Consider the following 27,812-nt stretch of genomic DNA (forward strand, 5'->3'; position numbering starts at 1 on the left):
AAATCCTCGGCTATTGTACCCACGGGAGCATGGTGAATGTATCCATGGCATGCACAGCCTGAGGCGTGGCCTCGGGAACTCTTCCCCCGTCTAGGTATTAGAATAAAGAAATCCTGGGAGAAGGCGCTGAGGTAGGCAGAAAATATAATTAATAAAATGTGCCCATAGGCATTTGTATCACGTGAACAAATGTTCTTCAGATAATGAACTAAAACAGAAGTAAATTAATAAGCACATCTGCATACAATGATAACCGTGCATAGAACGCCCTGGCCTAAGGTGTGCTAATATTGCATGTCCAACTGGAGCAAGACCGGCAGAATAGCAGAACACACAATCTTACGTATCCATAAGCAGTGATATCATACAGCTCTCCAATACAGTTCTCTTATTGGATAGAAATAATTAATTGAATGCACATACATCAATTCAGAGGTCATGTGGGAAATCTCTTTAGTACATTAAATTAAACTATATCACTCTTTGGGGAAATAAAATATATAGTAGAGGGACTGCCATAGCGTGATGGTTAAGAGTGTCTACCATTACCATATCATCACTGTTGGATGGAAACCTTGTATGTCAAAAACGTTGATTTTTTTTAACGTGCTTTAGCACCTCCTAAGCATGGCTTTTGAAGATATGGCAGCCAAGTATATTGGATTTTTAATGTTTTTTTACAGAGCTTATGATGTAAACCGTTTGCCAGCCAGGTCTATGGACTTTAATGTTTGTTTAGGGCACTAAACAACATAAGTTGTGTGGCTGATATAAATACAGTGGGTGCCCCTCACTTCACAGAGTGTCTGAGGGGCACTCTTATCATCATACATCATCACATTCCGGCCAATCACCTTTGGCGTCCTTATTTTTTAAGCCCTCAGCCAATCAAATCATCGCTATGGGGTACAGCGCCCCTCAAAAATAAGTCGTGAAAATAAGCAATCTACAAGCTTGTTGTTATGCTATTTTCACTACTTTGTGCGAGACTCTTGTATGATGAAGTGGGACATTAAGTAAGGGATAATATCTGGCTAGGTGGTCATTGTCGGGATATAATTCACTGATCAGGGAGTTTAACCACAGGGGGCCAACCTAACATAAATGAATACATCGACCCAAAACACAACTAAAAAAGTATTCCACATTAAGTTTGCGCTGGCTGCGTCTGGCCAGCTGCAGGGCTGGAGCACTGTTGGAAAACAAGGAAGTGAGTTGATCAAATAGAATCCATTTCCGGGTACTGCTTCGTCTATTTCTCGCTCAAATGTTTTCAAAAAGATTTTTGAGAGCAATGTTTAGCTGTAAATGACATTGTGTGTCACTAGTGTGTGTCACTAGTGTGTGTGTGTGTGTGTGTGTGTGTGTGTGTGTGTGTGTTTACATGGCAGTCATGTTGGAAACAGCAGTAAATCAAGCGCGGCGCAGCTGCGCAGCTGGTGCAGAGGGTTTGATTAGGCAGAGGTGAGGTCTCTTATAGAGCGGAGCGGTCATTATCAAGACATAACTCACCGCTGAATTCAGTGATTGACCAATCGGAATCAAGCATTCAACCAAGCCATGTAATAATCTACGACAAAACGTTGAAATATGGAGATACAAGGTTTCTGCCTGACAGTAACGATACAATATCAACGTGGCTGGATCAACTCTGTGTTGGGGTCTTGTGGTGTAGCCAGGTCATCCCTCTGCATGAACAGAGTACTGAATATAAAACACTAAATAATGAATAAAAACATAAATCTGGGGACCGGGTGAGATGCTATACACGTTGAGAATTCCAATCAAACTATGATTTATCACAGGAAGAGATTTGCCATTCTTGGGCTTGGAGAGAATACATACACACAGCATCTGCCCAATTAATTTAGTCAGACTCATTCATGTATCAAATCAACAACTATCCATCCAAATCCAAACACATCAAAAGGGGTTATGGTAATTTGTGACATTTTGGTGACATGTGTCAGAGAATTCCTAATTTACTTCACTCTCTGAGCTTCTTTCCCACAGTAACCCATCTCTAATTAATCTCCAAATAAATGATTTGGCATCACATCAAGAAGGGAGTGCATGCAGTCACCCCTACCCGCCTCTATTTTCACACGCGTGCACACACACACACACACACACACACACACACACACACACGCACACGCACACGCACACGCACACGCACACGCACACGCACACACACACACACACACACACACACACAGAAAGAAAGAATAACTTCTACACCGTACCAGACTTCCTCATCTCCATTCCATTACCCGATGGGCTTTGGGTTCTGCTCTGGGCCTAATTATCAGCCTGAATGTGCAATGAGCTGCTGTGTGATTTGTCTCTGCACTTCTCTCCGCGTGGTGGCGGGTCTCCCCTGCCACCACACGGAGAGAAAAGTTCACCAAGGCCCCTCAGCAGGCCAATTCATTAGCTATCTCATTTAAAGTCAAAAGGCTTCTAGCCAACAGTCCAAAGCACCATATGGCCTCCCCAGAAATTATGCTAAGGTTCCCTCTGTTGCTTCTTTGATACGTTATTTTATTATTCACATGTTTTTCTTTTCTGTTTGTATTAATTCCCTTTAGTCAGTGGTCTGCTCTCCTTTTTCTTCTACACCCAACATTGCATCTATCATGGCTGCCTTATATTGACAAAAATAAATTGTTTCGTTTTTGACGATTGCTGGCTTTGTATTATGGGGATGTTAACCACATGTCATAATCAGCGAACATTTCAGCAGTCATGCTGCTAATCACATCTAAGCAATGCGGTTTTTTTTGTCAGAAAATTATAATTGTTTTAATGATTATGGCAAATAATCACAGAATGTCACTGCACTGAGAGACATGCAGCTGCTGTATAATCCCACTAGCCTGGTGGGGCCAGACTCATATGGTGGATTCACTGACGCTTCCTCCATTATGAGTCCTTCCTCCATTATGAGTCTGGAGTCATACGAGTCTGGAGTCATACGAGTCTGGAGTCATACGAGTCTGTAGTCATATGAGTCTGTAGTCGGGCCCATATGAGTCTGGACTCTGGAGTCATATGAGTCGGGCCCATATGAGTCTGTAGTCAGGCCCATCTGGAGTCAGGCCCATATGAGTCTGTAGTCAGGCCCATATGAGTCTGGAGTCGGGCCCATATGAGTCTGTAGTCAGGCCCATATGAGTCTGGAGTCAGGCCCATATGAGTCTGGAGTCATATGAATCTGGAGTCGGGCCCATATGAGTCTGTAGTCAGGCCCATATGAGTCTGTAGTCAGGCCCATATGAGTCTGGAGTCGGGCCCATATGAGTCTGTAGTCAGGCCCATATGAGTCTGGAGTCGGGCCCATATGAGTCTGTAGTCAGGCCCATATGAGTCTGTAGTCAGGCCCATAGGCAGGTAAAAAATAGTATGTAAAGTGTATAGTTCACAGGGTTAACCAACAGCCTTCCTACTGTTGCTGTCGGATATCCTGTGTAAGTGATGTCTTCTTCTAGCTGTTTACTTTAAACCAGAGTCCATTTGGTAGTGGTTATCAGAACACTGTTAGCATTTAACAGGCTTATCGGATCATTGCCTTAAGGACTCTGCTGCCAAAATCGAAGCCCGGCCTAGCAAGTCATGGTCATTGATTAGGCTCATTTGGGCCTAGTATTGACTCAGTGTGATAGTGTTATCGCTTTTTTTATCCAATGCCGGTGATGATGGTAATCTTTATGACAAAGTGCTGTCATCACCTTCCGCGACCAATGCATGCAGGAAACATAGCAAATCAATATGCTCATTGATCTAATGGACAAACTCTGAGGTTGTAAAGGTACACGAACACACATGCATGCACACGTAAGCGCGCACGCACACACACACACACACACACACACACACACACACACACACACGTGCGTGCGTGCGTGTGCACACATGCACACACATCTCAGCCTTCTTGGGGATGGGTGTTTAAAGGTGACAGGGCCAACAAATGGCCTATTTGTCCAATAAACAACAAAGTGTCATTGCAGGCCCAGAGGGAAATGTCACGATGCTAGGAGGCTAAATCCCCCTTCCTCCTTCCCCACACGCCTACAGGGTGGTGGTGAGAGTAAGCTACGCTAGTTGCCGGCGTGTTAACGGGCTATAGGAAATCCATGGTCATTTATCCTCACTGTCACTCTGCTAATGTTAGCATGGTTAGCCACACTAACCCATACGTCATTGTTTATCTAGCAGCATTAGTGCTAGCACCCTATCGCCTGCTGTGTGCATAATCTATTGACCGTGATTGGTCAATAGATACTGTAATTACTACTGTAATTGAAACCGTACTGCTTACAGTCTGAAATGTGCTAATCTCAAAACGAGGAAAGTTCACGAGGTCAGATATGTTGGCTACTGAACCTAAAAACGGTTTATTTTATTACAGGTATGTAGAATTACATACGTAAAAGGCATGTGAAATGCATTGTGCTTTAAAAGCCAACAAATACCACGTTAATAGCTCAGTGTTAACTTAAGAGTAATCTATGTTAAAAACTTGCTTAAATAACTACGGTAATCTCTAAAAACGACCTAACTCAAACTCGAGTGCAAAATAGCATTTTTTGTATTCTCTTATAGCTGAACACGCACTACAATTCCTCGCCATTCAAAATGTTATGTATACGGTCAAAGGGAGAGAAACAAATGCCTTACTTCAGATCAAGTGCATTTTAATACAGTAGCTGAAACAATGAAATGGATAACAATGCAGTTACTCGTTCTATAAGGGAAATCATGTTTGCAGATGGGGTTCCAATAAATCCATGACTAATCACCACGACGAACATCAGATTCCTAGAGTTGTATTGGTTTATTGGTTGATGTATTGAACGTGTGTTTCCTGCCCCTGCTTCAGGAGACGCCAGGCAGTCCTCTGGGACCCCAGCAGACCATGAACACATCGCTGGATGACCACGAGCGGCGGATCTCACACTCGCTGTACGGTGGCTTGGAGGGCCTGGACGACAACCTGATGCCACGCCAGGGAGTGATTCCTCGCACCGTGGGTAAGACTGGACCTATCGGCCTTGACACTTCCAACCTGGCATCCCAATTTTGGGCATGTATGTTGTCTGGTATAGTGGAATAACTGATTGAAAACGGCTGATCTCCGAGCTGTTCCATTGCAACATGTTGTGAGCTAGTGGATCGGCTATTGTACAGTAGGTGGTATTAACACACATTGTACCACAAAGTATAACATAGGGCTTAACCCATTCTGACCTGAGATCAGATTCATACGAGGTTTCCACGGGACACACACTGGTCTGATTAACCCATTCTGACCTGAGATCAGATTCTAAAAATGTCAGTCGTTCTTCGAATTTTTCAAAAATAGCAGACCTACAAGCTCGTATCGCGCCACTCGGTGGCGCGATATGAGCTTGTAGATCTGCTGTTTTTCAATAGATAAAGCATAACATGATGCCAACACCAAAATGGGTGCCCGGTCAGAATGGGTTAAGTGGTCGTTCAATCAAAACCATACCGGATTGAAGTCTGAATTGATAGGGTCTTGTGTTGATATACAGGTATAGTTTGTATATATTATATATATTTATCTATTTGATGGTTTCATTGGGTCCTTCCATGGACAACAGCCACAGTACACAGTACAAAGAGCCCTTCTGTATAGTAGTGCACTGTACTAATTCCACCATTAAAACATGTATAAATAGCAAGTAAAATAGCCGAAGGACGCCTAAACTCACAATTGAACAGGCCTGACTTTTAAAAATGACTCGACTATTAAAAGTGCAGGGAACGTAACAATAATGTCTAGTAATTGCGTAAATACAGATGGAAAAAGTCCCAGTTGATCCCTGCCTCAGTGCATTTTCCTGGTGGGCTCCCTGTTCCAAGTCAGTTGGGTTTGTCCACACAGGATGTGGGTGAACCATGTCCTCCTCCGGCTCCGTCTTCAGGACTCACTGGCTTTTAATGTCTCAGAAAACGTCCCAGAGAAGATGGACAAACGGCACCCTTGGACGTTGTCCAACCACAGAGGCCGGAGCTAGTGATTGATTCAGAGTGATTGATTCAGCTGTGTGTGTGTGTGTGTGTGTGTGTGTGTGTGTGTGTGTGTGTGTGTGTGTGTGTGTGTGTGTGTGTGTGTGTGTGTGTGTGTGTGTGTGTGTGTGTGTGTGTGTGTGTGTGTGTGTGTGTGTGTGTGTGCAGGCATTTGGTCTAGCCGATCCATCTGTCAGTGACGGTGACATAAGCCAACCCAAAGACATCCACTCCAGAGTGTGTGTGTGTGCGTGCAAGTGCATGCACTGAGGGAGAGAATGAGCCAGAGAGAGAGAGACTGAATGTGCATCTGTGTAATTGTACGCGTGTGGTATGATTGATAGACATTCGGTCAGGAGGGGAGCTCTGTCAACGGTCCAGTTGAGCCAGATGGCCGTACCGTTGAGCCTGCCTTTCAGTCACACTCAGCCCAGCCTGGGCCTCGGCGGGAGAGGAACGTAAACTCTAACCAATGGTTAAGTCAATCAATCATGGGTTTGCTTCCAGCAAAAAGTACAGTCTGTTTGCTCAATGTCTTCTCCCATCAACCCCAGTCTTGATTTTCCTCAAGTTTGTCGATCTGAAAAAGATCATACCTGCAGATGTAAAGTGTATGGTAGAAAAGCAAAGCATTTTTCCTTTAGGTAAGAGTGGAGCTATTCAAGCACCAAGGAGTTTGAAATAGAAACTTTCACAAATACTTTTCAGTCTATCGCTCACGTCCTCACCCAGCCTCACCTCGTTCATACAAGGTTCACTAGTGATTTGACAACACAGCGAACTAGTCACTGCTTTCCTCAGGTGCAAATTAGTCATTAAGAGCCCTGTTTTTACTTAAAGTACTAAACCCTATACTACCAGTAAGACGCCTTGAGAGGGCAAGGTCGCGCTGAAACTACAGGTCTGGGAATGCCCATATATAGGGCCCAGGTATAGGGCCTGTTGAGGACTGTAGTTTTCGCCGGCTGCCCGGCACGGCTGCGCTAATTTTCATGCATTTTAGTCAACGAAAATGACAATCAATTAACCAAAGTGTCACAGTGCAGTTACAGTAACTAAAAGCCCATTTCTTCATTCTGTCCTCTAGATGTCATAACGCTGCTTATTGAAAGCTGTTCTGACGTGGCTTTGTGTCAAAGTACAGTTTGAGGGAAGTAGGGGAAAGGATTAGTGTCTTATCCTGACGGTAAATTAATTTGCCCAGCATTACCTGACCAGAAAGAACTCTCACCTGTCTCTCTACCTCTACCTTCAAGATATCACTTCTTTCAAAATGGCTGGGAATGGAAGATATACTCTAAAAGGCTAACCATGGAACATTTAGTATAGGACTATAGGTACTGTATGACATTGTTGCTGACGGGCAGAAATCTCTTATCTCCATCATCGTTTTTTGAGTGGTGCACACCGCTCCAATGACTCGACACGTGTGTCCCTATGTATGTTGTGGAGTATGTGCGTCCTGATGTCCCTATGTACAGTATGTTTGGAGTATGAACAGCTGCAATACTGCTGGGTGACCATGCATGCATGCATGCATGCATGCATGCATGCATGCACACACACACACACACACACACACACACACACACACATACACACACAGGCCAGGGAGGTGGGCTTGACACACCGCTCGGTTAGCACGGGTGCGATGTTTGTAAATGAATGCCCTACTTGATCATATTACAGGGCAACATCACAATTTGAGGTTGTAGCTGCTACTTTTGAATTTGAATCCTGAAAAGTAACCATTTTGGTTGAGGTTTCCACCTGACAAATGCACTATACATATTATATGCTTGATATTCAGTATGCGGTATAAATGTTGCGCTGTTGTAACTGATTTGGAAAAAATCTGCATTGTATTCAGAATGCATACATGTAAAGCAGAAGACAACGGTATTGTATTCAGAATGCATACATGTAAAGCAGAAGACAACGGTTTTGTATTCAGAATGCATAAATGTGCGTGTGACTCAACGGCCTGAGGTGGTCCCTTTGGACGACTCTCTGCACTTTGCTGCCATGGTGATACCAGGGAGAAGAGAAAGACACTTAATTATTCCTTCAAGCCAATTGCTTTTTCAGGACCCCCGCATTCTTGGCAACAACGCACATCTCTACACACGCACAGACAGACGCGCGCTCGCACACACACACATACACCCTCCACCTCCTTCTCACTAATTATGCAAATATCTAGGCCACGACAAAATAAAACGCTCTTCGGCGTGTCCCTCGCCCAATTATTCTCACCTCTCCCTATCTCCGTTTACATCTCGACTCCCCTCTCGCTCCGAGCAGTCCCCCCCCCCCTCTCCACCTCCTCATCCAACCCCCCCAGCCCTCAAGGTATTCAACATGTTCTGCTACTAACAAAATAGTCTTTGATAATTGCCCATTTTCTGAATATGAAGGTTGTAACTGTGAGAAGGAAAATGGCTGCCATTGTTTTGCGGCGCGGAGCGAAGCGATCAGGACTTCATTAGACCCAGTGGGAATGATGATGATGTGTTTTTATTAGTTAAATTGCGGGTGGCGTGTGTAGTTTGGAGGCCATTGTTGCTGGAGAATGGCTGCCCTTGGGGGTAGGCTGAAACAAAGAGGAATTCTTCGTTCCTTGTGGACAAGTGGAGTGATGCCAGCGCAGTGAGCCGACACATTCACTAGTTCTCTGCTTGGTGCTAGCTACTTGATTGTTCTGCACTCATTCAAACTGTGACATTGATGGCATTCTCAGTGCTGCGCATTGGACTGCTGGGAGAAATGGGATTAGGTGGCTGCGTGTGTGTGCGTGCGTGAGTCCGTGCGTGCACGCGCGGCTGCACAAGCTTGTGTTTGTATATTTTGTGAGGACCAAATGTTCCCACCACTATAATTTGAGGAATAGACATTGTGGGGACCTTTTTCCTGGTCTTCACAAGAACAATGGTTGGTTTATGGGTGAAATACATATTTTTAGAGATATGTTTACGATTTGAACAAGATTCCAGATGGGGTTAGGATCAGGATTAGCCATTTTGAAGTTAGGTTTTAAGCATTACAGATAGTCATGCCTAGTTTAAACGTACTGTAGTTGTGCGCTGGTGTCATGTGGCGGAAAATAGACAATCGACAATCTCACAACGCGTTGCATCGCATGACATCACCTTGTAGATCTGCTATTTTTCGGCTTCAAGCTTGCGGTTAAAAATGGCACAACATTTATAAATGTATAGCATTCATTAAATCGCTGCACAAAGATGTTGATCTCCTCACAAGTATAGCAATACAAACCTGTGTGTGTGTGTGTGTGTGTGTGTGTGTGTGGTCTGACAGAGAGGTGTGCATGCTGTGCGAGGGGACTCGCCCACACTTTCAAATTCACTGAAGGAAACAAACACACTCAGCAGGAAGGGCAAGCGCATGAGCCACACATGTATACCTACGTATACATACTGTACACGCTATGCGGTGCAACTTTCAGGATTTAATTTTCATTTAAACTTTTCCTTCCTTTCATCCCCAGACATCGCACGCATGCACACAAACACTGAACGACAGATTTACATAAACCTTTGCCCCATTATCTCTCCCCCCTCCCTCTCCACAATTCAACTCCAGTAACAACGGGTCAGTCTCTCGTACCATTCCCCCATACTGGCCAGCACAGACTGGCTCAGCAGTACCCAGTAGCTCACAGCAACCCCACTGTGTCGGACACATTAGGATCACACACACACACACACACACACACACACACACACACACACACACTGCCAGGTCCTCCAGTACAAAGCCCCCAGCGCTTTCTGTAGCCAAGCCCTTTTGGGCGCTCTGCAAACACAAACTTTTATGAGCCACTGTGACTGACTGCCCTTCTTTTGCTGTGGACACCAGGAAAACAAAAAGATAAAGAAAGAAATAACAGATTAAAAGACAGAGTTGTGGCACTGAATACCAATGATACTTCTTAAGCCCCCACACTCTATCAGAGGCCCAGAAAAAGGAGACTTATTTATTTATTTATTTACTTATTTATATATTTTCTTGTTTTTGTGCATTTTTTTCTTCTTCTGCAGCACAACAAGAGAGGGGTTTATCTTTATTTGCAAGCATGCAGCTTGAATTAATCATGGCCGTTCTCTGACATAGCAGTGCCATTGTACCCACTGCCAGCAGTGTGTGCTTGGCAATAAGCAGATTAGCCAGGAGGGCTTTCACTCTGTTTAAATATGAACAGGGGAAAAAAAGAGTAGTGTTGGTCTTGTGTTTACAAAAAAATGTTTGTGTGTGTGTGTGTGTGTGTGTGTGTGTGTGTGTGTGTGTGTGTGTGTGTGTGTGTGTGTGTGCGCAGCGAATAACTTGTTTTCTTGGTAACACAGTTATCTTGAATTGTTTATCTGTTGCCTTGAAACATGAAATAGTTGTTGCCTTGAAACATGAACTCGCTCCCCGCTGGAGAGAGGGAGGTCTTAATAGCACAATGTTTTACTGTGTCTCGTTAACATCTTCTCTAATGCCGGTGCATCTTAGAGACAAAAATGTGTGCCACGTTGTGAGCTTGTATATATCATTATCTGCCTTTTTCGGCGACACTGTGGGGAGCGACCAAGTTTACTGTAACATCAGGCATAATACTGTCCTCACATAGGGTCACGCGCCACACCTTTTCTGAGACTCTGATCCTGGTAGATCTTGCCTCTGCTGTGGTTTTTAATCATATAAAATAACTTGCACGTTGCATTTGGAAGTAGTGGCTCTGGGTGAGACCGTAAACTACAGCGCTATAGAAAGATAGATAGATACTAGATAGACCCATTATTGATCCCGGGAGGGAAATTCACTTGTCATATAGCGGCACCGCAATATGAACCAGGACAGATATATAGATGGAGGTACAGATATATATTTAAGCTTCAAGATTAAAAAAAGATATACATAAGAAAGGAGTAAACAGGTAATAAAGCACAGGGAGAAGAAATAAGTTACAAAAACATAGACGTATGGTTTAGGTCTTGCTCCCCCCCCCCCCCCCCCTCCCCAAACAATGCTCCAGGGGGCACTGCACGCTATGCTGCTGATGCTATGATCTTACCCGAATGATGGTGTGTGTGTGTGTGTGTGTGTGTGTGTGTGTGTGTGTGTGGGACGGACAGGCTATAAGAGACATTGTGGTAATTGACTAGTGATTCTAAAATAGCGTGGAGTTCACACAGTTAATGTTTTTCGCTTAATGCTTTCTCACGGAGACTGGTCTTCTCTCCTTCAGGTAACTACCAGCTGTCTCCCACCGTCAACATGCCCCAGGACGACACCGTCATCATCGAGGACGATAGGCCGCCACTGCTCCCGCCGCACCTCTCCGACCAATCGTCGTCCAGCTCCCACGACGACATGGGATTCGCCGCCGAGGTGTTCGCCGCTGAGGTGGTGACGCCGCCCTGGGCCAAGGAGCTGCCCAATCAGAACGAGAGGTGGGCAAGGACATTCTGCAGCGTGTGTTGTTCAAATTGTTTCGTTAAAGGAATATTTCAGACCCCAAAATTACGTTTCTATCAATTACTCACCGAGAATCCATGCGGAACTTTTGTTTGTGTTTGATTCCTTCACGATGAAGGATTGTTGGTTAGAGTTTTGCTGTTGGACCCCTATTTATCATCAATAATTCTATTCTGTTCACTGTGAATTATTGTGCAGTAATGCAACACAAACAAAGAATGTCCATGAATGCACGGCTTCACGTGGTAACTGATAGGGGGAAAAGGTTGTTTGGGGGGGGGGGGGGGGTGAAGAATTCCATTAATCTAACCATTAAATTAAAAGAGGCAGTAATGTACTCGTACCTCAGGATAGAAATATCTCTGTTCCTAAGCACAGGAGAGAAAGCTTCGGTGGGGTTTTGATCACTAGCATATTAGCGCACGTACATACATATGTTTCTTAAACCAAGCCATTCGTCCACATTTTCTTTTCACTAATTTCCTCATGTCTTTCACTCCTTTGTCAGGCACTGTGTAAGCTTTCCAGCTTGAACGTAAACCACACAGTTCTTCCATAGACTAACTATTTATAATGTCAATTTGGCGCCGCTTTTGAAATCCCAGCTCTCTGTTTGACTGGCGACTTCATCACTCCACTCGCGTTACACTTTGCTGTGAGGCATGCCTCCTTGATTTGTATGTTCAAGACATTCCGGCGCTTTAGTTTCACAGCTGCGCAAGATGGCAGCGGCTGGAACTGACAGCATTTCATGTAAATGTATTCCATAGAGTTTTACATGCAAGACAACCTGGAATTTATACAAGGTCACGGTGTCCCTGCCGGTTAGTTTGAATGTGTACGTGTGCATGCGGGCGTGTGTTGGCAAATGCGGGTGTGCATGTGTCTGTGTGTGCTCGTGTGTGTGTGTGTGTGTGTGTGTGTGTGTGTGTGCGCGCAACATTATTCCTGTCTGAAGCATCTCTGATTGTGACCAGGCAGCCCTCTTCAACTTGGCCACTTGACCTGATGTGAAGGACCCCTGTTTCTGACCCAGAGCTGATGAGGTTATCATCTTCATCTGGCGTGTGTGTGTGTGTGTGTGTGTGTGTGTGTGTGTGTGTGTGTGTGTGTGTGTGTGTGTGTGTGTGTGTGTGTGTGTGTGTGTGTGTGTGTGTGTGTGTGTGTGTGTGTGTGTGTGTGTGTGTGTGTGTGTGTGTGTGTGTGTGTGTGTGTGTGTGTGTGTGTGTGTGTGTGTGTGTGTGTGTGTGTGTGTGTGTGTGTGTGTGTGTGCACATGTGCATGCGTGTGTGGCACAGTGATTAGCAGCGGGGCCACCACTACTGCAATCATCAGTGTTTGTATTGAGTACAGAGGACTGATTTGATCCCATACACATTGCTGATGAGGCCTCTGATGAGTTGTGCAGTGATCTAAATTTGAAAACCTCTCGTCTGTCTCTCTCTCTCACTCTGTCTCTGTTTATCCTTCGGTTTGAATTGTTATTTTCTTCCTCTCTCTCTCGGTCTATCTCTCGTTTCTCTTGATCAATTTCTCATTTCTCTTATCTTTGTTTCATGCTCATTCTCCCCCATTCCATTACCTTCTACCATGCGGTCTCTCCTACTCTCTGCTCATTTCAACTCTCCATTGTTCCTTCCATTCCATCATCGTATTTATTTCTTCTTTGCTTTGTCGCTCTTCTCTTTCTCCTCCCGCCGTCCCTGACTTTCCTCCTTCCATTCCACTCTCTCCGTCCCTGTCTTTCCTCCTTCCATTCCACTCTCTCCGTCCCTGTCTTTCCTCCTTCCATTCCACTCTCTCCGACCCTGTCTTTCCTCCTTCCATTCCACTCTCTCCGTCCCTGACTTTCCTCCTTCCATTCCACTCTCTCCGTCCCTGACTTTCCTCCTTCCATTCCACTCTCTCCAGTCTCCACTACTGACAACACATGCTCTCTCTTTCCATTGCTCCCTTTATCTTGCTGTCTCTCCACAACATCCATCTGTTTATCTCTTCATTCCTCCTCCTCCTTTCCCTCTTTATTTCAACTACTATACTATTATAAAGCGAAAAAGAAAATCAACTAGGTGCTCAATGGAGGTGCAAAAAGTTTAAAAAGTAGTCAAAGATCAAAGGGACTAAAATGTTGAAGAAAATGCGGCGATCCGAGCACTCCCCCCCCCCCCCCCCCCCCCCTCCCACACACACACACACACACACACACACACACACACACACACACACACACACACACACACACACACACATGGAATTGCACCACACACTTCACACAGGTGTGATTTTTTTTTATTGTGATAATGTGGTGCAAATCTTTGAATATATATTCTTTCACAGCGAACGTTTTTTACTCAAATCTTTGCTTCTGGGGAGATCCCTGGAACAACATATTTTCAGATGGGCGTCCGCGGCCAAATACAGATAATTCTGGGGGTCCTTGACCACTGACATAGAAGTAGAGGTTTTTCAGAAAACTGATTTAGAAAACATTTTAGTAGAAAAAGTGAGTACTTTTTGTCCACCACTGCTCTCCTCTCCTCTCCTCTCCAGTCCTCTGAGTCCGGAGGAGACAGACCCAGACGTGGCGTTCAACAGGGAGGGCTTCGGCAGACAGAGCATGTCGGAGAAGCGCAGCAAGCAGTTCGGCGACGCCGCCTCGCAGCTGGAGATCATCAAGACACGCAAGTCCAAGAGCATGGACCTAGGTACAACACTAGCGCCACCTGTCTTCATCAGGAACCACCATTTATTTTTGTTTACATACAAAGCCTTTAATCCCCTAAATTACGTCCTCGGTCAAGCCCACGCATCAAGTACTGTATCGTATCCTCAAATTGTTTGAGTGAATCTTGACCAAACCAGGTCTCCTTGAACACGTTTGCTTGCCTTAAATAATCCCCCATATTCCAACATTTCACCCCCTCCCGCCCCCCATTCCTCCTCTGTTATGTTGTACGAAAACAAAGTCAAAACATTCGCTGCCCACACAACTTCATAGTAATGGCTTCCGACCTTTAACGATGAACGCTTCTGGCTGTAAATGAGTGTCTGTCTATCTCTCTCTCTCTCTCTCTCTCTCTCTCTCTCTCTCGCACACCCACTCTCTCTCATAATGATATCTAATCTGGCTGATCAGAATGTCCGCTCTGCACGCTGGCATTGCCAACGAGTGATTGCCCTCCTCAGCTCCCCCTCTTGTTTAATTCCCTCTGTCGCTCGCATGACGTCCGATCCTAATGGTCGACGGAGACATTGTGTTCTGTCGAAAGCCTCCATTTCTGCCGGAATGTTGCATGCTGAATGTGATGATTACTAACTAACTGAACCTTCCCAAATGTTCTCCCCCAAAATTCTTCCTCCTACCTCTCTCCGCATCCCTCCTCCACCTTCCTCCTCCCCTTTAACAGTAGCGGACGAGATTAACCTCACCCCAAGGCCCGAGGCCAACGCAGGTAAGGATTGGTTGTGTCATAGCGGGGCGATCACACCGAGATGCGTCGCTTACAGTCACGGACGCTTCGGGAAAAACTGGGGCTGGGTCCGTTGGGAGGGGTGAATGTCACCTATGTGCAAATTACAGTACCTTAACAAAAACCCCAACAACACCACGGGTATGTTTCTAGAGATGCATCTCAGTGTGATCCCCCCCCCCCACACACACAAGATAGAAATGACTGGTTCATGTAGCGTGTTTTTAATACACATGTCGCTGATTCTGAAATCCTACCGGAATGTGTCTTGGTGGTCATTCGTGAAGAGACTTCAACAGTTCATAATCTATAGTTAACCACTTGAACACCAGCATTAGCCAAAAATATAGCAGGTCTACAAGCTCACAATACAGTACAGTTGTAACTTAAATACTCTAAGGTTCTGTTGTGAGAGAGGGGGACATGACATTATTTTACAGTGTAGATTGGGGTCTATTGGGAAACGGTTTGAGCTCAGCTATAGTAAAACCGGTCATCCAGATGTGTTTTACTCTGACAGAGTTGTATTAAGTCAGATGGTCCTTAGACAGGATTCAGGTGAAGTACAGTACAGTACCCGGGAGATCAGATGAGATATACTTTATTATCCCCCGTGGGAAATTGATTCATTAGTTGGATCACTAACTAAATGATGGATAGTTAAGAACTAAATGCACATTTGGTTCCATTTGTAGATTATAAAAGTTAAAATAACACAGATGATTTTACAGCACAGATTGGGGTCCATGGAGACACCAAATGGTGGTCAATCAAATGTAAGGCTGCTTGAAATGAAAACTTTTGAGCAACAATTGATCTTCTACATTGCAAAGAGAGTGTAGTGCACAAGAAGCCACAGACGACAGACATGTACTCTATTATTCCTTCACAAATAAACATCTCGCTCCCCATTGGCACAGATTACAACAAATGGGTCTTGCCATTTGATTTCCTGGTGCAGCGTTCCAGGTAGTTCCAGGCTGTTGACAAGACAGATCCATTGCTGAGTGCAGCGAAAACTCCCTCGGTGCCTCAGACAGTTTGAGGTCGCAGCTCAACGCTGTTGGAAAGTGGGCGGGCAACTCTGTGAAGATTTGATTGTCTCGTGGCAAATGTGGCCGTGGCGCTAATTGTTTTGTGCAAGCGTGTGTCAAGGATGTTGTGTGTGTGTGTGTGTGTGTGTGTGTGACTAGTGTAGAGCGGAGAGAGAGAGAGAGAAAGCGCTCTGTCATTGGCTAAGACTGGGCGCTGACAGCGAGTCATCCATCATTGTCAAGACGTGTGTTTTCACCATCATTTCAGCCGAACAGAGGCCTGCAGAGAGAGAGAGAGAGAGAGAGAGGTCTGTGCTGAAAAGTGGAAAGGGAGGCCAAATGAGAGAGTGAGTAAGGCAAAAGAGAAGACGTGCAGAGGAGAGAGATGGATATAGTAGATGGATTATAACTTAACCTTTCATAATTGTAACCGTGCTTTGGCAACTCGTGTCAAATGTCATGCCAAAAAAAAGCCTGTTGAAGAAAAAGCGTGGGGAATTCAGAGAGATGGGGGCACCCAGAAAAGAATACTAACACATTAGACGCCACTGAACTGCAGAGAGTGAGAAGGACTGAAAGCTACAGAGACATTGAGGAAGGTGTGAAAATAGCATAACAGATCCTGCTGTAGGCAATGCAGCAAGACAGAGACAAGAAAGATAGAGAGGGGAGAAGAGCACTGAATGTGGTGTGTGTACTGTGTATATCCTTCTATTAATTCACCAATCTAAATGATATGTACGTATATGCAGCAAGAATAAAGGTTAGCTAAAAATACTGCATAATAAAATGGACAGCAAATCGTTTACGGTGCGTTGTTATATGGTAGTGACCCGTCAATGAAGAACTTGTGCGCCATATGTTCAGAAATATGTAAATAAACATGTACGTAGCTAGCTAGTATCATAGCATCAAGTGAGCCATTTTGGCCCTCGCTCAATCGGGAAGTAGCTTTTAGCAGCTTTAAAAATCTATCTTAACGAGTTATTTAAATTGGTAATAAACTCCTGCATTTACCCCTGTGGGGTGACACAGGGGTACACTTTTATTCTTTTACAGATCTTTAAAAGGTATATTTCTTACATTGTTCTGTACAACAGCTGTAGAAGAACAACATTAGAATGATAAATGAGACAGCTGCTAACATTTAGGCGTAACTTATCAGCCACGTTGCCATTCTGAAAAGGCAGCCATTCTTTTATCAGCTTGGAAAATCCCAACACCTATTCAATTTTCCCCACGTTGTGAGCTAATAGATTTCACGCTGCTTTCTTTAACCAGGCAGCGTTTATTTTCTCTTCAACGCTCTCTAATTCCCCATCCTTGTTTTTCTTGAACGCCACACATCCCCACTCCCCGGTTTAGTAGCAATGAGCCATGGACCATTTACCAAGGCCAAAACACCACCAGCCAGCGTTGCTGAAACCAAAGCCTGTGTGACAGCTGCTGACATGATGGCAGTGTGCCCTCGTAGTTGCAGCGAGCGTCCATTAACAGCAAAGGTCCCCGGTTCAATCCCCCCATCGCTGGCCTCGTGTCAAAGTGCCCTTGAACAAGGCTCTGAACTTTGCCTGCCTACTCGTGCATCGCAAGTCACTCTGGATAAGGGTGTCCAGCTAAATGACTACATCATCACGATATTAACATTTAAACGGTAGCTCCGTGGGAGGAATGATTGAATGCCCCCCCCCCCCCCCCGTATCCTTATTGGTTGAGAGATTTGTGTTGATACAGGCGGTAGCCACATGTTTGACAGGGGGCACCTCAGTGACAGAGGACAATACAGGACTGTTAGCTAACCGCCGGCCAATCCGCCCCCGGCGCTCACTATTTCATTCACACGTTAACTCAGAGATGTTTCCGACGTGCCATAAATCTACGCTTGCCAAAGTAGCTCATGAAGCAAATTGTCGGGCAGAAACCTCTTATCTCCATATTTGTATGTGTTTGATGTGTATTTTAATGGGTTCTTTTTGTTCATTTATGTCATACTTGATCATACTGCAGTCTGCAGTCTCACAAAACACATTCCTTAGGTTGATAAACAGCACATTATAATAAAAAGTACTCTACATACATACTGTAAGTAGTCCCTTACTGCTACTCCCAGTGATTTGCATTGTGACAGCACTGTCCAGTAGAGTGAAGTGACAGGTTTAGTTTCCAAGTTTGATATCTTCACTTAATAATTATAATTTGGCATTGTGTTACATAGCTTTTGACCCCAAAACAGATTGCTAACTCTAGAGTCTAGAATATCATTGGTTTTTGGAAAAATAAACATTTTTTCTTTCTTAACAGCCATGACTCATCACCACATTTGTCAGAATTCTAATCTGCGGTGACATTACATTTTCTTTTTAACACCGCCACTGAAGTGTGACCAGTGAAAGACGCTCATTGAAAAAGCCTTTAAATTAAGTGTCTCCTGTGTGCCGTAGAGGAGAGAAGATAAGGAAACAGACTGATGAGAATGAACAGAACCCTGTTCATCTCTCTCTCTCTCTCTCTCTCTCTCTCTCTCTCTCTCACTCTCACTCTCACACACACACACACACACACACACACACACACACACACACACACACACACACACACACACACACACACACACTAGTCAGTGGGGTTGCCATGTGTGTTTATTTACCCAGTATATCTCCTGTGACAGAACACCCAGGTGATCAGGGTGGGTGAGGGATGTCTCCTAAAACCAGTTCTGACGCATTTTTGCCATGGTTATTTCCATGAGAGAAAATGTGTCAAAATTATTATTTTTAATAAGTTTAATAAGGGAAAACGCAATAGTCTGCCTTTAAAATGGTTACTTTTTTTTAACTAATGTTGCTAGGGACCCCCTGGAACCCCATCAAAGACCCCTGGGGGTCCCCGGACTCCATTTTAGGAACCACTGCCCTAAACTACCTCCACCATCCCATACACACACACACACACACACACACACACACACACACACACACACACACACACACACACACACACACACACACTCATTTACCGTCTCACCTCAACACCCCCCCCCCCCCTCCACTCACACACCTCTTCTGCTTGTGAAGTGCACCATATGGAGACAAGAAACACTCCCACACGCTCAAAATATTGAGATTGTTTTTTGATTTAATTACCTCGTCGTGTCTTCTCCCACACTCTCCCCGGTATCTCCGTGATGGAAGTTTTAATTTAGAAGCGCAGGTTTGTTACACGGGCGCCGTTAAGGGGCGGTCAGGCTGATCACACGCTACATCCTTCAGATGCACAGATGGTCAGCTTCCTCCTCTCCGAGGAGCTGATACTGGTGTGTTACCATCACGACTCGCCACTTAGTGCTGGACAGAGCACTCCACTGCACTCCATTCAACCACAAGTGAAAGTTGCTCTGTGAACTTAAAAAAAAAAAACACAAATTACAAAGTACATTTTCTTTGTAATATAAGTAACTATCAATTATTTAGCTGGGGTGCCCCTCAATGACCCCTGAGGATCTTTTATTTATTCTCAATACTTTTGTGTGTCACTCTTGTATTTCGACGTGCAGTAGGGTGTTCGAGATATTCACTTTTTCATTAGAGAGAACTCTCATATTAACTAAAGGACTGTAGGTGACTAGGAGGGACATATTAACTAAAGGACTGTAGGTAACTAGGAGGGACATATTAACTAAAGGACTGTAGGTAACTAGGAGGGACATATTAACTAAAGGACTGTAGGTAACTAGGAGGGACATATTAACTAAAGGACTGTAGGTGACTAGGAGGGACATATTAACTAAAGGACTGTAGGTAACTAGGAGGGACATATTAACTAAAGGACTGTAGGTAACTAGGAGGGACATATTAACTAAAGGACTGTAGGTAACTAGGAGGGACATATTAACTAAAGGACTGTAGGTAACTAGGAGGGACATATTAACTAAAGGACTGTAGGTAACTAGGAGGGACATATTAACTAAAGGACTGTAGGTAACTAGGAGGGACATATTAACTAAAGGACTGTAGGTAACTAGGAGGGACAAGCTGTCAATTGCTTGAATCCTAGTATTTATCGGATAGTCCCTGGCAAGCTGGATGGGCGCTTGAGGATGTTTTATTCTGTGCGAGTGTGCGTCTCTGGTGTGAATCAGTATTATAGGGCCAACTAAACTCGGATATAATTAGATTCTTGCTTCTATGCACTACTAATTCTCTTCATTATACGCTGGTTTATATAAGGCGATGTGACGTCATGCTGTGACATCATGCTGGGTCTCGTTTCCTTGGCAACAAGGGCATTAATTGAGATGCAAGGTTTCTTCCCCGACAGCAGCAAAGTACTGTACTGTACATCTGTGAACTTAATAAACTGTACCTCTGTGAACTTAAAAAGTGCAGAGGAAGCTCCAGGAAGAATCTATGAGTTCATACTTGGCCGGCGTCTGTTATTGGCCATTTTCTTGTTGGCCGGCTGCGTAAAATGCCATATCATGTCATAACTGCTGAGTCGTGCTGTACGTATTCATCTTATATTCCCTCTCATCCTCTTAGCTCATCCTGTATCATATTTCATGTACTTTGTTTGAGGACAGTTTCTGTTCCTTCTGAGAAAGGTTTTCGCTGTTTTAAAGGGGTAATTATGTACCTCTTTAAGTCGGGCTTAGATTAGTTTATGGTGGGGTGTAAACCTTGTATGTCATAATGTCAGAAACAGTTTATATTAAGATTAAAACTTATGTATGTATAAGTAGGGCATTCATTTAAAAACAAAACGATAAAAAACAAGGGGGAAAAATTAAATATGGAAAAACATGGTTTAGTTAAATAATAATGAATGTTTTCGATGTGTGAGTCTAATGTGCCACTGGCCAGTTTGAAGGTCTATCTATCCTTGACCCCCACCTTAATATCAAATCCCATTGCTGAAAATAGCTCACCTACGATGCGTTGAGAGCTTGTAGATCTGCTATTTCTGCTGAATGTTCACCTCCCTCCCAGAATTGCGACACTAGGGTTCATGTGGTTAAAATAGATACTGCAGGAGTACTTTAATCTGTAACAGGATTATGTCTTAATCAGTGTACTGTACTTAATAAGTGTAAGTGTTACTGTACATGCCTAGTACTGTAGTACAGTAGTAGCAGTTTATCAAAGGCAAAATTGACAGTAGATTTTGGGGCACTCTGTTTCACATTCACATTGTTGCACACATACAGTAGACTACATTTCTGTATCCTAGTAGGTTAAGTTACTGTAGGCTGTGAAAAGGCCTCTCCTTTGTTTTCAATGCCTCTCCTTTGACCACCAAGACTTGTTGATGTACTGAAATACTTTATCTACTGTATAAGTTCTGTTTTATAGCAGTGGTTCTCAAAGAGGGTGAGTGGTCCCCACCTATATTACCTAATACAGCATCGTTTTTTGTATAATTTTGCTATTCGATCTACAAGCTCACAACGCGCCGCGATGCAACGTGTTGCAAGCTTGGAGATCAGCTATTTGGGGTGGTGCACGGCCCAAATACAAGAAAATTTGGGGGGGTCCACGGACATGAAAATGTTTGAGAACCACTGGGGGATATATAGGAAGCTATTTGGAGCTTAGGTTTGGGTAGCGAGTGTTCCTCATCTCTGTGTGTCTCCTCCCTCAGGGTCGTCTCCCAGAGACGTGGGGCCGTCTCTGGGTCTGAAGAAGTCCAGCTCACTGGAGAGCCTCCAGACGGCGGTGGCCGAGGTCACCCTGAACGGCGACCTCCCCTTCCACAGGCCCCGCCCCCGCATCATCCGGGGGCGGGGCTGCAACGAGAGCTTCCGCGCGGCCATCGACAAGTCGTACGACCGGCCGGCAGCCGCCGCGGAGGAGGACGACGAGGGCATGGAGACATGTAAGACGTGACGGGCTCGTTTGAAATATTATACCTTTAACGGTTGCAGGTATAATTGGTATAGTAGATACAAACCCCAACTACAGCCAATCCAGTCCATCAGTAGCCCACTCTTCTGTCCTCGACACTGAAGCCCTTTACCTGCTCACTCATCATGAGTCTCAAATGCTTACTGTACAAAAATCATTGAACGTTGACTGAGCTATCGTGTTAGATCGCATACTGTAGATGACACATCATTTAGCATGGAGGTTTGACTCACTGTCCTGAATCCTGACGTGGCGTTTGGCACGTGCATGAGAGTGACGGCAGGCTTTGACTAATGCTTAGCGCCTGCCGATAGACGCTAGCTTTGCTCGCTGCTTTTTTATAACGGCGTATCGCTGACACAGTGATGTAGTGCACTGCCATTGACTGTGCTGTGTGCTATAGCTGATGGAAAGAAAAGAAACCCTGACATTTAGATTTGGGGGCCGGGGGTTTGACAGACACACGAGACAAAGACAATCCGTCTATGCCATAAGATGAGCATAGTGATAGCAGAGCCCTTTCTTAGCTCTGCTTCTGTAAGCGACACCTCGTAACATTTCTATATGTGGTTTCACTGGGAACGGCTCATTGATTCTGCGGGGTGAGAAGTTCTACATGATATATGAACCCGTATGCTCCGTTGTTTTGTTGCGCTCCCAAGCAGCGGCGATATTAAAAACCCAGAACTGCAATATGACACCTCCCACGTTCTCCCACATTTGTCTGTGCCCAGCGGATGATGCATACCCAACACATAAGACATGGAGCGTGCTCCTTTTAGATAGGCTATTGTAATATATCGTTGCTGTCGGTGCAGAAACCTCTCATCTCCAGGTTTTAACCTTTTGTGTTTGTTTTTTTGTGTTTTTTTGTAAATGAACACCCCGCTTGATTATACTACAGCGTCACACAGAAGCATCAAAAGTAGCAGATCCACAAGCTCGAAACGTGGCACAAAGTGATGCGTTTTCAGCTTGTAGATCTGCTTCTTTTGCTACTTTGAACTTGAATCCTGCAAAGTGACAGTTTTGGACATATGAGGTTTCCACCCGGCGGACAATATACGGCTATTGTCTGAATGATAAAATAGTTCTGCTTCTCTCTCTCTCTCTCTCTCTCTCTCTCACACACACACACACACACACAACCTCCTCCCAATTTTCTCACTGTCTCTGATTTATTGATTGACTCTTATCTCCATAGTCACCTTTTGTGTTTTTTCGTAAATGAATGCCCTAGTACTTGATCATACTACAGCATCACACAAAGTAGCAGCTCAACAAGCTCGAAACGCGTTTTGTGCTTGTCAATCTACTATTTTGAAATGAATTTCAATCCTGAAAATAATAGTTTTGGACATATGAGGTTTCCATGTGACAGTGGCGATATGTATGTACACATTAGTGTGTATGGGATCAGAGTTGACTACTAATAAAGTTATATTAAAGCCCTAATGTCTGTCTCTAGTGGAGGAGGATACGGAGGAGAGTTCTCGGTCGGGGAGGGACTCTGTGTCCACGGTGGCCGACCTGACCCCGCTGGCCGGCACCGACAAGCTGCTGGTCAACGGCACCAACCGCACCAAAGAGGACAAGAAGAAGGACAAGGGAGGAGGAGGAGGGAAGGAGAAGAAGAAACAGCCGGACGGAGGGAAGGAGAAAGACAAGGAGAAGGACAGGAGCAAAGCCAAGAAGGGCATGCTGAAAGGACTGGGGGAAATGTTCAGGTAAGGAAACTATAGAGCTTATACTGTTCATCCCATGGCTGATCAAAGACGCTTGAAACCCACCCGGCAGGCCTTCAGGTAGTTTTGTCTGTAGGGCAACGTCCGACTCCCAAAAGTTCCCCCTCGGAACTTTGCGTACGCATAAATTGGTCATAAGTCAGCCTCTTCACTCAGTATTCCCTGCTCTACTGGCCTCATTGTGCTCAACATAGTGAAAGTTTGCAATTATTATGTCCCGGTATAGAGTAAAGATGTACGAATTGACCTGTCTTACGAATTGACCTAACTTGACTTCAGGCAAGGTCTTGTTCCGTATAGCGAGCTTTGCAGACGCAGCTTTGCAGATTCAGTGCACACACTGAATATGGTGAGGTTGTGTGTTCGATTAGCTTCAGCAGTGGAATCACTGGCGGATTAGGAGCGAGAGCTCCAAGTGCCTGGAAAGCTCTGGGACTCGTTCAATAAGGTGAAACTGCTGATATCCACAGATCTATTATGTACTCTGTGAGCTGAAGCTAACGCGGCCTCGGGTAAGGAACGTTCAATGGAATGTTCAATACGGTAAGAACATTGCGGATGCCCAGCTCCTGTAGGTTATACTCTCTGTACCGTCTCGGGGCAAGGCTATAGGCAGGGCTTAAAGATTGCGTTCAATAAAGGTAAAGCTATCCAAGTCACACAGGTCGATGTTGGAATGCCAACAGTTGACACACACAACTGTGCATTGTGTGTGAGGTTTGTACACTGTTGCTTTCGTATGGGCTCAATAGGTGGGGAATTGTGCTGACGCTGCCGGGGTTAGGATTTCCAATCCCTGTGTAGCTCAATTGGTGGAGCAGCACGGCTCTATCACGTTCAGAGTCAGGGTTTCTATTCAAACTGACATCGATAATAACAACAGTGGAGCGTTCCAACATCACCCATATTAACCCTGTAGCCTCGGAGCACTAGACTTGAGTTACAACTAATTTTTCCATCTATACCAAATCTCTTTGGCGAAAAATAGCCAATCTACCAGCTCGCAACTTGTCGTGTTGTTTGTAGATCGGCTATTTCATTGTGAATTATGTTCCCCCAATAATATGGACACTATAGGGTTCAAGTGGTTCAATTCAAATCGGTAATAAAAGCCTGCTTTTAGTCAGCTTTTAGCTTAGCTTTCTGTCTATGTCCAGTAGTTACTCACGTGTGAACGAAAATGCTAAGCCCACTGGGAGAAATGACTCTCTCCCTGTCCCTATACACTTTGACGACATTACACTAAAGCGCTTGGTGATAGCTAACGTAGTTAGCCTAGGCTAACTACATGATAAGTATTGAGCAGTGAACCAGCAGCTCCTGTGTGTCCCAGAGGATTTGGCTTATCTCCTATAGCAACCTCGGAGGAAACGGTCGACCATGTCAGTGGTTCTCAAAGTGGGGTCGACATTTTAAACCTATTTATAATAGTTGGAAAAAACTATTGGAATATCTTTGGCACGGGGGTCCTTGACATGGAAGTGTTTAAGTTTGAGATCCACTGGTCTACACCATAAGACAGCACAGTCAGTAAAAGTGTTAAATCAACAGTGAGAGTGAAAGGTTATACTTACTGTGTAGATGTAGAAGTATCACTGCGAGGATTAAGGACTTCTATTGGTTTCAGTGTTTGCAGAAAGGCCCCTGCATGCTCAGAGAATATGTCTCTTTGGTTAAACACAACAACTCACCAAATGGCATGTGTTGGTGTAAAGCTAAACTGAGCAACATTAGAGCATTCGAGGGAACGAAGGAAACATGAAGCCGCACTCACTCCCCACTAGGAAGTGTAAAAAAAGAAAAGCCTAATTAGTCCGAGAGACGACTCCACTCTCTCTACTATCCAATGTTATTTCTTTCTAAACAAGCTCAGCCCCTTCTACCTGCCTTGCAAGACAAACTGCGCCTACAAACTTTGTCTCACACGCACTCTCGCACACACACACACACACACACACACACACACACACACACACACACATAGGGCTGCATACATACACACACGTACAGTTACTTTACATATAGCCCATGAGCTATAGCACGTCTAACCCCTCTCATTACCATTGGCTCTGGGGTGGTCAAGACTTTTTGACACCGCACGTCCCCTGATTGGATGTGGCTCCCCGATGGGGGTGGGGGAGGCGGACAATAATACATCTATACATCATATTAGGTAAAGTGGCCATGACAGGGAGGAACAGCCACTGTAGTCTGAGAGAAACCAAGTAATGAGGTCCATGGGGAGGAAGAGAAAAGGATGAAGGGCAGAGAAAGAGAGGGAGAGAGAGAGAATCAGGGGAAGGGAGGAAGAGGAAGGAAGGGGCCTATTCACATTCAGCTGTGATTGTGCACTGTATTGAAGGCTGCGTGATATGAGAGCTGAATACACAGCAGCTCAACCTTCCTCCATTACCAACACGCACGCAAGGTGCAATATTGTTAAATACAGTATGTCCCGATGAAGATCTGATTGATCGCAATATAAATACAGCAGAGCTTTTTCAGCATCACCAGTGTGTGTGCAGACTTTGTGATGCTTGTCTTGCACCTGGGCCACGGATGTGTGAATGCACCTGGGCCACGGATGTGTGAATGCACCTGGGCCACGGATGTGTGAATGCACCTGGGCCACGGATGTGTGAATGCACCTGGGCCACGGATGTGTGAATGCACCTGGGCCATGGATGTGTGAATGCACCTGGGCCATGGATGTGTGAATGCACCTGGGCCACGGATGTGTGAATGCACCTGGGCCATGGATGTGTGAATACACCTGGGCCATGGATGTGTGAATGCACCTGGGCCACGGATGTGTGAATGCACCTGGGCCATGGATGTGTGAATACACACTGCCTTCCTCTTGTACAATATCGTCAACATGACATTCATGCCAATAACGTATTTGGAATAGTCCCTTTTCACAGCAGATGTTTTCTGACATGTTGATGGCAATATGAACAGTGGTGTAAAAAGTACTCACAGTTACTTAAGTAACAGTAATACTCTGTTACAAGCGAAAAGTCTGGAGTTAAAAATGGACTTGACTGATAGTACCAAAAGTAAAAGTACTCATTATGCAGAATTGATGAAATGTATATACTGTAGGGCTGAAGTAGTTAATGTATGTTTTGTAATAATAATCTAAATCTACAAAGTAACTAGCAACTAAAGTTAGAAGTAAATGTAATGGAAAGTACAAATAGCTCAAAATTGTACTTAAGTACAGTACTTGACTAAATACAGTAAATGTACTTAGTTACTTTCCACCACTGGAAATTAATTGTGGGTGTGTTTGATTTGGTAGTTCCTGTGTGCCAGCCTATAGCGTGGCCAGCTCTTGTGCAGTTGACTTCATGATGGCAACACAGTTTAACATCTAAATGAAACGCGCCCGAAGGTCATGTTTCTATCTTCAGCTGCGTTTACCCATCTGTGACTCGACAAAATGTCCGCTGTGAAGATGGACCTTGGGAACATGCAGAGAGAGAGAGAGAGATAGAGAGATAGGAAGAGGGAAATCAGTGAGGTGACATGAGAGACTAGATACTAGAGCCAATTTAGATACATGAGTGTACACTGTAATGTATGTTGACATAATATACATAAAGCAAGAGTAAAAGAGTAACATTCCCACTCCCTCGTTGATGAAAGAGAGGTTTGACCGGGTTGGCCATACAAAAAGGGTGAAATCACCCAAACGCAGGAGAAATGCTGGCGCAGTGCAGTAGAAATGGTGCAAAACGCAGGCGGGTTGGCAGCCAGGTACTGTATGCCCGCATGGGTTGAGATGTGTGGAATGAGGGAGAGAGCATCAGTGGCTTGAGAGAAATGGAGAAGGTGGAGGGAGAGAGAGAGAGGAAGGTCAGTGCAGGAGCAAGTAAACGAGGGTTTATGAGAAAGAAAGACACTGTAAGCAGAGGAATAGAGCGGGGAAAAGAGCAAGAGAGAGAAAGCAAGGATAATGAGAATCAACGACATGCACTCTTGCTGGCCTTGGCTGCCTGGCAGAATGCTGGTACTACTGTATGTGGAGCTGCATGCGTGGCCCCCAGGTTGTTTTGGCTCTGGGGCCCTATAGGGAAAAGACCTGTGGAGATCAACATTATGCAGATGTGGGTTCACTCCATGACTGACATGAACGCT

At 44.7% G+C, this 27,812-nt stretch overlaps 1 protein-coding gene across 3 annotated transcripts in view; it reads left to right on the top strand.

Annotated features, from left to right (window-relative positions):
• Positions 1-27,812, top strand: part of LOC308325898 (partitioning defective 3 homolog) — a 261,533-nt gene that overhangs the window by 148,376 nt on the left and 85,345 nt on the right. For 2 of the 3 annotated variants that reach the window (XM_080778653.1, XM_080778654.1), the window contains exons 15-20: positions 4,886-5,036; positions 11,291-11,495; positions 14,071-14,225; positions 14,928-14,972; positions 21,662-21,895; positions 23,393-23,651. In XM_080778653.1, coding sequence (XP_080634779.1) covers positions 4,886-5,036; positions 11,291-11,495; positions 14,071-14,225; positions 14,928-14,972; positions 21,662-21,895; positions 23,393-23,651 — 1,049 coding nt within the window. The remainder of the gene's footprint in view (positions 1-4,885; positions 5,037-11,290; positions 11,496-14,070; positions 14,226-14,927; positions 14,973-21,661; positions 21,896-23,392; positions 23,652-27,812) is intronic. The other variant, XM_080778655.1, reaches the window with a different exon arrangement.

Source organism: Protomyctophum bolini (assembly GCF_963924005.1).
Source record: "Protomyctophum bolini genome assembly, chromosome: 12".
NCBI classification, from domain to species: domain Eukaryota; kingdom Metazoa; phylum Chordata; class Actinopteri; order Myctophiformes; family Myctophidae; genus Protomyctophum; species Protomyctophum bolini.